The sequence below is a fragment of the Ruditapes philippinarum genome, unplaced genomic scaffold, assembly GCF_026571515.1.
Source record: "Ruditapes philippinarum isolate M1 unplaced genomic scaffold, ASM2657151v2 ctg4397_1_1_1_1, whole genome shotgun sequence".
Lineage (NCBI taxonomy): Eukaryota > Metazoa > Mollusca > Bivalvia > Venerida > Veneridae > Ruditapes > Ruditapes philippinarum.
The window spans coordinates 1-12537 of NW_026862741.1; the positions used below are offsets into that span (position 1 = coordinate 1).

General features: G+C 31.6%; 1 protein-coding gene across 1 annotated transcript; it reads right to left on the reverse strand.

Moving 5' to 3' along the window:
* Positions 1-2620: 2620 nt before the first annotated feature.
* On the reverse strand, positions 2621-11127 carry LOC132720054 (long-chain-fatty-acid--CoA ligase 1-like). The gene is made up of 10 exons (XM_060704041.1): positions 11008-11127; positions 10433-10500; positions 9560-9661; positions 7196-7295; positions 6442-6620; positions 5205-5237; positions 4851-4902; positions 4272-4345; positions 3069-3281; positions 2621-2747 (listed from the first exon to the last, which is right to left on the reverse strand). The coding sequence occupies exons 1-10, from the start codon at positions 11051-11053 to the stop codon at positions 2661-2663; spliced, it is 954 nt and encodes a 317-aa protein (XP_060560024.1). The 5' UTR covers positions 11054-11127; the 3' UTR covers positions 2621-2660.
* Positions 11128-12537: the final 1410 nt, after the last annotated feature.

The window sequence follows — 12537 nt, forward strand, 5'->3', positions numbered from 1 at the left end:
TTTTACTTTTTGGGTTGATAGGTAAGCTATGTCGAGCTGTCTTACCCTTTGGTTTGATAGATAAACACTTTTTTAGGCTTCAAAGTGTCCCGGAAACCATCATACTCTATACTACTCCTGTTCATGAATTTAAAATATAGAAATACTGATTAAGTCTATAAAGCTATTTTAGTATTATTATATATCCCTCATTTGTCCTTTTTTTTCCCTAACTAAATATCAACATTTTTCCCTGTAGTTTCTTAGTGTTATGATTATGATTAACCCATAAACACACTAAGGCTTAGGCGGAAAATATGGGATGAGCAATAATTTAGACGGGTTTTAGGACTTAGAATTTTGTCAGTTATTTGTTAACAGGAATTATGTACTTAGACTTTCTTTTTAACCAGAAATTGAACTTAGAAAATTTTACTAGACAGATTTCTGAATTTGGAGAAATTTCTGAAGATGACAGGTATATAATAAATCGATTATTAAGTGATCAACAATTATTTTGCTGCTTTCATTCATTGTTAATTTTCCAAACTAAAATATTGTTTGTACAAACATAAACATACATAATCATTAATTGATAAAAAAACTCCACAACAAAACTAAAACTTAAAACATATTATATAATGATGTTGTGATGACTTTTGCATAGAATATATTTCACTTTGTTAAATTTGGGTATGACTTAAACTCATATATTAAGCTTTTTAATGTAATATAATTAAATGAGTAATATCCCTGAAAATTTCTTATCAACAGGATAAATAAATAAATACTGCCTCTAGTAACCACTCTACTATGATTTAACACCACAGACTTGATAACACACAGGTCAGATCGTAAATTCTGCTACAGTCCAGACTGTTCCATGCGATTTATTTGGGGGGAAGCAACAGTTACTTTGTACATTTTATATGATGAGTCTGTTAAGAAGGACTTTGCAAAGTTTTTTTTAAAGATATTTATTATGAATTTTGGATTCTTTTTCCATTTATTTTCTGGTATTTTTATATAATTGTGAAAATAAAACGATGGGTTGGATTATCCCTGTTTACCATCATATCAATGGACTTGTCCATAATTTGAAATCTAGGAAATATGGGTCAGCAGAAGCTTAGACAGTAAAAATAAAGCAAATAACAAAGGATTTTATTGATAGTTAAAAATTGTGGTGATAAAATATAAGCAATTTTTGAGATAATATTTTGTTTAAAGTGTAAGGATTGAATATTTTTGAATTTTTCAAAGAAAAAAAAATAAGACTTTAGCCTCGTGAATGAAAATGACAATAATCTGGATATGCTCAGTTGTAAATGAATTTTGAATGCTACATTATGACCTTGGATAAGAAGATAAATACCAATATCATAAAAATTCAGGTAAGTAACTTTTGGATACATTTAAACAATAAAAATATATTTCAAATAAATTAAATAATTTTGCATTAAGTTTGAGAGTAAATTTGTAACACTAAGTTTGGTTGTAATGAATTATAGTTTAAATGCATGTATAATTATAACTGCATACAATGACAAGAAACAATAATATAAGATATTAGTGGTGGCAGTGTTTTACTGATGACTGTTTGTGTTTCAGGATATGTCTCAAGCTGGTGTAAAAAGAATGGGAGGGGAGGAGTCACGGACAAGGATATTAACGATACCATAAGTTAAAGCAGATCAGTTATGCTTGGATTAAAAATGAAAACAACCACCTGAACAAAAAACATTTACAGTGAAATAAAATGAAATAATTTGCCATGGATTAAAACAATACAATAGCAGTGCAATAAAAAATATAACTCGTGTTTCTGTTTTTTGTGTGACTCTTTTACGTACTGTACATGCACCCTAATGTAGAAAACATTATGGTAAAGCTCACAAAAATAACTTAAAAGCTTTGTAATTGTGATCACCTATTGTCTGTCTGCAATTTTGGATTCCAATTATTCTTATGCAGCTAAAAAATAATGTTGTATCCATCCATAATTCAACTTTATTAGTGTACTATCACAAAATTGAATATCTTCATTTCCTTAGGCAGATCTTTTGCTAGTATTCCTTCAAGGAAGAATTTTCTCCTGCTAGTGATTTTCTAAGAAGGTATTTTTTTCCTGGTTAAAATATTTTAGGCGGAATTTTTTCCGGCTAAGAATTTTCCTAAGGTGGAATTTTCTCCTGCTAGTGCTTTCTTTAAGCTGAATTTTTTCCTGGATAAATTTTCTAAGGAGGATTTTTTCTTGCTACCCTAACTGTTTTCCTCCTAAGAAAATTTGCATATTTCGCAGCGTATTCCTGCTTATAGGAGGAATCTGTGATATGTAAACCTGAAATGCCTTAGACGGATTACGCCTAGTAGCTAGGCGGAATTTCTGCTTTTTTCAGGGCGGAAGTTTTCGTACGGGATATTTTACTTGCCTTGTTGTACTACATTTGTAACAAAAGATGAACATTATTGGGGGCTGGAGACAGGGGGGGATGGGGAGATGTAGTGGTAGACAAATATCTCTCAGCTCAATACATATAATTTACATTTACTTGCCTTGTTGTATATTTGGGTCAATGTTTCCTGTAACTAAAGATGAATATATGGGTGTGAAGGGGGGGGGGTTATTAATTAGTAGATTAATAGACAAAATTACACATCTTGTATTGCAAAAAGAAAACTTACTGTTTCAGTTCCTTAGCCTTGGAAGAAATTGCCCAGTTAAACAGAAACTGTTTCACTTTACTGGCTTTAACTCCTGCAATCACCTGTATTACAGATACAATATTTTTTATCAAAAATGAAAACTGCTGATAATTTTTTTTCAAATATCTGCATTCCTGATGCAAAACAGAATATGTCACTTAATAATCAAAATCTTTGTCTGTCCTTTCATATTCTACATGTTAGTTTAAGATAACAAAACATTTGTTTTTCCCTCAGCAATTATATTGTACACTGAGTACATAAACATTAAAACTTGGCACAATTAACATATCTTGATTTTAAACATTCTTAAATTATTTTTAATTTATAACACAACCTTATCATAGATTTTGTTTACCAGTCAGACGGACATGCATACAAACCTTATCATAGATTCTGTTCATAAGTCTGGGTACAGAGAAGAAGACAGTTGGTTTTAATGTCTGCAAATCATCTAACAAAAGTTTAACATCCCCACGGAAAAATCCAATCTTAGCTCCCTCCATGGTCAAACACTGTTGACCAATACGTTCATACATGTGAGCTAGAGGAAGGTAAGACAAATGAGTGTCATCTTTATTGAATTTTCTGTAATGCTGAAACCAAGGAAAGATAATAAGGTTAACAAGTATAATTTGAAAAGCGATAAGCTCCATATAAATTTAATTTTAGAATGTGTTATCGCATAACATACCCATTTAAGCATTTTACAGTTGGTACATCAAAATACACATATAATAATGTATAACAAAGTCATATGTCACTGTATTGAAAATGTATTAGCATCCGGAGAATTCAGTCGGTAAGTGCCACCGTACAGTATTCCGATAATTCCTTCCCTGGTTCAAGTCCCAGTCAGGATGTACACTTGGTGCCCAACAGGGGACCATGATGGCTTACAGCTTTGATTGGTCTCTTTACTCATTTTAATTCAAGGAAGAATTTCAATATAATGAGGGGAGTATGTCACAGTATTTAACTGTTCACTGATTAGAATTGAAAATATGTAAGCAAGCTGATAGCACAATTAGTACAGTCACAGTACTGTATTACAATAATTCCCACCTTGGTTTGAGTCCCAGACAGGCTGCACATTTTAAATCTGTATATTTAATCCTGTTTTATCTCAGTGGAATAAGTTAATATTTCTCTATATTGGTTTAACTTCTTCATGACAGTACTGCTATAATAGGACAGGGTAAAATACAGTCAAAATGGTTTATCTCATTAAGCCCGTGCTAGGGGGCATGTGGATGGTAAGTTTGCAGTTTTACAGTACTACCCATAACAGACTCAATCACACTGAGCCTGCATTACATATTGAATTTTGCCATTTTGGAAATTCTTAAAGGATTCTTTTAAAGTTCCCTTTATTTGTATGTCTACCGATTCATAGGTTATTTATTAGAATGAATGAAATATTTATTTGCTTTCTAATCAATTCAAATCAAAGAAAATCAAGATTTGTCCATGGCATGGTAAAAACTTACTTAGTTTTATTATGTTAAAAGTTAAACTAAATAGCTTTATTTATTATATAATGTTAAAATTTAAACTTAGATTTATTATGTTAAAATTAAACTTACAGAGTTATTCATAGTAATCATGGATATTTGAGCAAGAGCCTGTCTGTAAGTTATAATCACACCTTTTGGGTTACCTGGAAAAAAAGTTTATATATAAAATATGATGTACCTGGAATTTTATAACATTATAGCTTAATGGTGACTGTATGTAAATAGTGTTACAGCATTTCTGAGGCATACTGGGCCTTTATATACGAGATATCCCCCTCTACAAGTAAGTCTCAACTTGTCCATTATTGTACAGTCAAGAATGTGTCATAATTATTTGACTTTCTTAAGAACCTTATAAGGTCAAATTACTTCTTACATACACTGCCTTCTATGAAATCACTGGAAACATTTTGTACCTACTAGATTCTAGTACACTCTAATATTCTAATATATGCCAGTCTCTGGCTTTTCAGACATGCTAATATAATGACATACTTATTTAGGTGTAAAGAAAATAAAATAACAAATGAGCCGCGTCACGACAAAACCAACATAATGGGTTTGGTCTGAATCCATGCCGGTCGCAAACACACTATGTTGGTTTTGTCGTGACGTGGCTCAAATGACAAATAAAGTAGAACAAAGTACCTGTAGTTCCGCTGGTATAACAGATTAATGCTGTGTCATCAGGACCTGGAGGCTGCGGAGAAAATAATAACATATATTATACACAGTGTAATGACATGTTTTAGTTTTAAACTGCTTAAAATCAATTATTAAACATTAAACAATTATTATGTAAGACATTGCAATAAAATTTAACCTCAGAAAAGCTGAACACTTCTCTCAACAATAACCAAAATCATCATCTCCTAAACAGTGTGGCTTGATCTGCAGAGGTTGTACTAATTATGTCCTATCAACCTAATGGCTTTGCATTTATTTAAAACAAATATTTTATTATTAAAAAAAATATATAAAATGAAGGAATACAAACATTACCTGAACATTTCTTTGATCAGCTTTTCCCTTTCCCTGAAACATTAATATATAAACAACTAATAAAAAAAATATACAAATAATATTTTTGTGAACAATTTATTGTGGAACAATTATTATTTAACATAGTTTTTGCCTTTTATTTTAAAATACTGAATTGTCATAATCTACTAATATCTATGTAATATTGTATCTATTATATACAAAAGCAAATAGCAGTTGAAATATAAAAGGAACTCCACTGAGGTTCAAAAGTCTTAAAACATGAAATTTGAATTTCCTACATTATAAGATACGATGGGGAGCTTAACAATAAAATATGCAAAAGATAATTAAGAAAATATTAGTCTTGTTAATAAATTGAAAATGGTATTTTTGTGCTAAGATCTTAGCTAGATTTGAGTGAAAAGCGTTGCACTTAGTTTTCTCAATTTTGGGTCATTTTTTACAATTAGAATACGGTTTTTCTGGAAAACAGAGAGATTAAATGATCTGAAATGTTGCACATATGTTATTGGTCTAGACCTACATCAAATGGAACATAAATCTTGAAAAATAATTTTCAATCCAAAGCTGTCATATCAAAAATTCTCAGTGAAGTCCTTTAAAATAGGCATGAATCCATGATTTTCTAACAGATAGATTCACAAAATTTCAACAATTGGTAATGAATATTCCAAAAGGGTGTTGACTTTTCCTGAGGAGTCATGGATCATATTTTGCTGATTTCACAAATTTTTGCGTAACTTTTGCTAAAAAACATAAGTTGATAACCAAATCTCAGGAATCCATATATCAGTCAAATCCCTCCCCATGCCTAAATCTCAGGAATCCATATATCAGTCAAATCCCTCCCCATGCCTAAATCTCAGGAATCCATATATCAGTCAAATTCCTCCCCATGCCCAAATCTCAGGAATCCATATATCAGTCAAATCCCTCCCCACCCCCACAGTCCTTTCAGATCCACACAATGTGAGAGCAGATTTCAGGAAAGTATGAAAATATGTTTTGGTATAAGTATATGATATTCCTTTGATGGTACAGTTTTGCTGAAATAACTTAATCTTGAAAGCAAAAATACAGATTGTTCAACTGTTTTTTTGTTGTTTTTTTCATTAAACTTTATAATTATACCAATAAATCTATGTGTAGAACATTCTAATATGATTAAAGGATTTGCTCACTTCAAGTGTTAGTTAAGTCCATTTCACTGTTAAGGGGAGGAAAATGTATTTACCAGTGCCTCCTTGAAGGAAACAACCTTGATCTTGACCTTGGCTGCAAGTTCTCTATCCACCCCGTCTAACCCGTTCATCACAAGGATGGTTTTAAGACTTTTGCCATGCCCATTTGAAACCATTTGTAACAATTTATTAACTTTTTCTGATAAATCAACCACAATAAGAGGCATTTCAGCTGAAAAATAAATAATATAGAAAATGAAAACTCTCTTTTGTTATAAGAGAATATTTTCATATACAATTAGTAATATTATTGTATGTAATTAGTTTATTTCATTATTTTTTCAGGGTAGAATTTTTAGTCAGGACCAAACCTTGCTACAGAGAAAGTGTTATTATTTTTCATTTTATTCTTTTTTTACAAAATTCTTTGAGAAAAGTCAAAGTTAGTGATGATCACTTACTTAGTAATTACTGTGGCATTATGACTAAACAAAAGCTGTATGCAAGACAGCATGCTCGACTATTCTCAGTGCTTGACAGCAAAGAATTGCATAACTCTGCAAAAAGGTAATTAAAAGTTACGGGACCTGTGCCCATCATGTTACATATTCACAGAGAGCAGTTGCATGAAGTTTAAACTCATTCCCTTCTTCAGTAAGTTTTAGAGACTCATAAACTTAACCAAAGTGTGACACTTTAATTATATTGTCAACACAGAGAGGTAAGAACAATGCCTTGCACTATTTTTAAAAAAATTTGTGCTAAAAGCTATATTAACTGATTAAGATAAAGAAAATAAAATCTAACTTCGCTCCATGATGAATGTGACAGCATCATCTCCTAGAGTGTCATATAACGCCACAGGTATAAAACTATATGCTGAACAAGCTTTCTCTGTTATTACCCACTGTAATGTAATAAATTACTCATTGTAATGTAATAAATTACCCACTGTAATGTAATAAATTACTCACTGTAATGTAATAAATTACCCACTGTAATGTAATAAATTACCCACTGTAATGTAATAAATTACCCACTGTAATGTAATAAATTACCCACTGTAATGTAATAAATTACCCACTGTAATGTAATATATAACCATTGTTATGTAATAAATTACCCGGTGTAATGTAATAAATAATCCACTGTAATGTAATAAATTACCCAATGTAATAAAATAAATTACCCACTTTTATATAATAATTTTTTCCCCGCTGTAATTCAATATATATAACCTACTGTTATGTAATAAATTACCAACTGTTATCTAATAAATTACCTATTGTAATGTAATAAATTACCCACAGTAATATAATAAATAACCCACTGTAATGCAATAAATTACCCAATGTAATGTAATAAATTACCCAATCTAATGCAAAAAACTATCCACTGTAATGTAATACATAACATACTGTAATGTAATAAATTACCCACTGTAATGTAATAAATTACCCACTATAATATAATAAATTACCGACTGTAATGTAATAAATTACCCAATGTAATGCAATTAATTATCCACTGTAATGTTATAAAGTTCCCACTATAATGTAATACATTATCCAATGTAATGTAATAAATTGCCCACTAAAATATAATAAATAACTCACTATACTGTAATAAATTACCCACTGTAATATAATAAATTACTCAATCTAATGTAATATATTATCCAATATAATGTAATAAATTACCCACTGTAATGTAATAGATATCCCACTGTAATGTAATAAATATCCCACTGTAATGTAATAAATTAACCATTGTAATATTATAAATTACCCACTGCAATGTAATAAATTACCCATTGTAATATAAAAAATTACCCATTGTAATATTAGACATTCCCACTGCAATGTAATAAATTACCCACTGTAATGTAATAAATATCCCACTATAATGTAAAAAATTACCCACAATAATGTAATAAATTACCCACTGTAATGCAATAAATTACCCACTGTAATATAATAAATTACCCACTGTAATGAAATAAATAACCAATTGTCATGTAATATATTACACTATAATGCAATAAATTACTCAATGTAATGTAATAAATTATCCAGTGTAATGTATTACATTACTCACTGTAATATAATAAATGACCCACTAAAATGTAATTAATTACCCACTGTAATGTAATATATTTCCCACTGATATTTAATAAATTACACATTGTAATAAAATGAATTATTATAGATACATTTTTATGTTTTCAAAACTAGCATGTGAAAAATTTTCTTAACCTTTATTTATTTATGCCTGATTGCATCTATGGGTTACATTACTCTACTTTACTTTCATTGCCTTCTTTATTAAAGTAAAGGTGGAAGAGAGATTAAGAGAGGTGAAAGGGGTTCACTAGAGTATCAGACTCCTAATCCGGATGTTGTGGGTTCTGGATGTTGTGGGTTCTGGATGTTGTGGGTTCTGGATTTTGTGGGTTCTGGATGTTGTGGGTTCTGGATGTTGTGGGTTCTGGATGTTGTGGGTTCTGGATTTTGTGGGTTCTGGATGTTGTGGGTTCTGGATATTGTGGGTTCTGGATGTTGTGGGTTCTGGATTTTGTGGGTTCTGGATGTTGTGGGTTCTGGATGTTGTGGGTTCTGGATGTTGTGGGTTCTGGATGTTGTGGGTTCTGGATTTTGTGGGTTCTGGATGTTGTGGGTTCTGGATTTTGTGGGTTCTGGATGTTGTGGGTTCTGGATTTTGTGGGTTCTGGATGTTGTGGTTCTGGATGTTATGGGTTCTGGATGTTGTGGGTTCTGGATGTTGTGGGTTCTGGATGTTGTGGGTTCTGGATTTTGTGGGTTCTGGATTTTGTGGGTTCTGGATGTTGTGGGTTCTGGATGTTGTGGGTTCTGGATGTTGTGGGTTCTGGATTTTGTGGGTTCTGGATGTTGTGGGTTCTGATTTTGTGGGTTCAAATTCTCTTCTGACTCCTATAATCAATACTGTTGCGAGTATTACTTAAGACACTAAGAAAATAGTCAACTAGCCAGACTTAAAATTGCCATCCAATCATAATAATGGTTTCTAACATGTAGAAGAGATATCATATGATATTTACAGTGATCGTGTGGCACCACACACCAATACTCTTCAACCCTCCCCAACCACCCCCACCCCAACAAACAAACAATGATTGGCAAAGTCACAAACCTCAGATCTATTTTGACTGAAGATACCAATAATTGTCTTGTCTTCACTCTTCATTCCCTGACCGACCATCCATGACCCCAGTGCTACAGACTGGTCATATACCTACAACAACATAGATTTATACATCAACAGAACATATATGTCTTGAATTATATCACCCATTATGACTGGGCTCAATAAAATCTTGCAAAAATTAGGTCCTTTAACAGCATTATGACAACAATAGAAAAAACGTTGAAAATTGAAGACTGGATTTCATTGAGTCTGTACATATTTAGTGATAATGTTAAAGTATAACATCTCTCATGCTCTCCTAGCAATAGCTTAAGTGGTATTCTATGGCACACAAGCAAAAAGGTTTTTGAAATCAAAGGAATCCTAAACGACCAGAATAATATTACATCACTCAAATGAAGTTCATGCTAAATCATATTTAAAAACTCAAAGCTTGACATCTGCTTTTGTTAATATAAAAATCTTAAAGAAGGGAAATATCTCAGCAATGGTAAAAAAATTAATAAAATTAAACCATCACTGTATAAACTCACACCAGCCAAAACTTACATGTTGTCTGAAATGACTTTGAAATACTGTCACAGTAACATTGCTTGATTTCTTTAAATATTTTGACATTAAAATGCACATATACCACATGTAAACAATAAAAAACATGTATTCCAAAATCAAAATCAAGCAGGACATTAGCCAGTTAGAAAATATGGGCAACAGTAATCTGATTGTTCTTAAGTGTTCAGATAAAGAAATACAGAATAATGGTGTTTAATCCTTGATGTTTATGTGAAAGGCCCTATGTGTTCTTCTTTACTTATTCTCATTACAAAAATTAATATACTCCATAGATAAATATCTTACATCCTGGTAAGACAGCCACTCATATTCCTGATTTGGACCAGAACGTGTTCCCAGAAATGGACCATTACCTGTATAACAGAACATAAGGGTAACATGAAATGTAACGGGAAGTTATAACTCAGCTCATTAAGTAAATAAGTTGTAACTGAAGCTCTTTCAGTTTTACATTAAGTTATGACTTAGCCAATTCAGTAAAAATGTAAGTTATGACTCTGCCAATAAAGTTGTACCATAGGTTATAACTCAGACCATTTAGAAATAATGTAAGTTATAACTCTGCCAATTCAGTAAAACTGCAATGTTTAACTCAGCCCATTCAGTGACTCAGATCCTTCAGTAATAAGTTACAGCTTATTTTTGTCAGTAATAACATAAGTAATTACTTGACTCTGTCAGGAATAACATAAATTATAACTTGGGTATTTCAGTAATAACACCAGAAGTTACAATTTTGCTCAGTGTGAACAATAACATAAGTTATAACTCAGCTGTTTTGGTAATGAAATAAATTAAATGTTTTACTTAATGCTGTCTTCTTTAAAGATCTAATCATAAAATAAAATTTTATATTTTACCTGACAGTTTAATGCCTCTCTGGAAAACATCATAGAAGGTTTCCATGCCTTCATAAAGTGGCTTATACTCCGCCCCTTTAGCAACCAGCTTGCTCGTTCTAGAACCATCCTAAAATTGTGAATATGCCAAACCTTCATAAGTGTTTTTCTTAGTTTCTATAAATTATTTTCATTTTACATATCATTTATCTTTTAAGGCTGTAAACTATGGTTTTTGACACTTAATAATTTGCCCGATGGCATAATGGAAAATACAGTAAAATTAAATCCGGAACTTGCACTGAAACCATTATCATGAACAAAAACAGTTCGTAACAGCCACAAGAACCATTTAAGGGACACAAGAACAATTTTAGTCAAAATTATTTGTCACAGATACAGTAACTATTCTAGACACAAGGACTTTATTAGCACAATAACTTTTCTAGGCACAGTAACCATTCTAGGCACACTGAAGACCATTCTAGGCACAATAACTCTTTTAGGCACAGTAACCATTCTTAGCACAAACACAATTCTATGCACAAGAAATTTTCTAGGCACAATAACTATTCTGTGCACAAAGACAATTAAATGCACATGAACTTTTCTAGGCACACTAACTGGTCTGGGCACAAAGACAATTCTAGGCATATGAACATTACTAGGCACAATAACTATTCTGGGCAGAAAGACAATTCTAAGGCACAAGAACTTTACTAGGAACAATAACTATTCTGGGCACAATGACAATTCTAGGCATATGAACATTACTAGGCACAATACATGTAACCATTCTGGGCACAAAGACAATTCTAGGCACAAGAACTTTACTAGGCACAATAACTATTGTGAGCACAAAGACAATTCTAGGCACATGAACTGTTCTAGGCACAAAAGTTTTTCTTTTACAATGACAAGTTTGGCAGACGACCATTCAAGTCACTAGTTGTATTCTAGGCACATGATTAATTTACAGTTAAAATCATTGTAATGTAATAAATTTTCAAACCTGATAAGAAACTTACACCAGTACAAACAGTTTGTACTGGTGTAAGTCTCTTATATTGAAACAGGAATATTGAGCTCGAGGGTAACTATTTACAGCGATAACATTACTTAGGCTCTGTTGAGTTAATAACTGCAAAATAGGAACACGAGAGTTAAATATTCAGGACTGTCTGTGAAGACAGCCAGTGTTTGATTCTTTTTCTCACGTATTATATATAAATCATATTTCTAAAAGAAATTTTGAATAATAATATCGTAATTTAAAACTTTTTTCTTATAGAAGCAAATGAATTAACAACTACATTCATAACTGCAAAATGACGTCATCCTTAGAAAGCAATTCATTCATAAATGGCATGCAGGAATGACGTCATTACATTCAATGAAAGCACAAGACTTGTCTTACTAAGATGGTGTAAGACAGGTTTTTCTAGCAACATTGTCAACAGTTAGATTATCCTGTCTGATATGCAAGAAATATATGTATAATATACCTCAAGAAGATAGGACTGGTCATTTAAATCCACTGGTGGTATACAA

What these genes read in the sequence shown, in the direction of transcription:
- LOC132720054 (XM_060704041.1), bottom strand. Translation starts at nt 11,053, where the DNA reads ATGGAAACCTTCTATGATGTTTTCCAGAGAGGCATTAAACTGTCAG. An exon ending in CACATTCATCATGGAGCGAA is followed by an intron (nt 6,621 to 7,195) that starts GTTAGATTTTAT and finishes TTTATTTTTCAG; the next exon opens with CTGAAATGCCTCTTATTGTG. An exon ending in TGAACAGAATCTATGATAAG is followed by an intron (nt 2,748 to 3,068) that starts GTTTGTATGCAT and finishes TCTGTAATACAG; the next exon opens with GTGATTGCAGGAGTTAAAGC.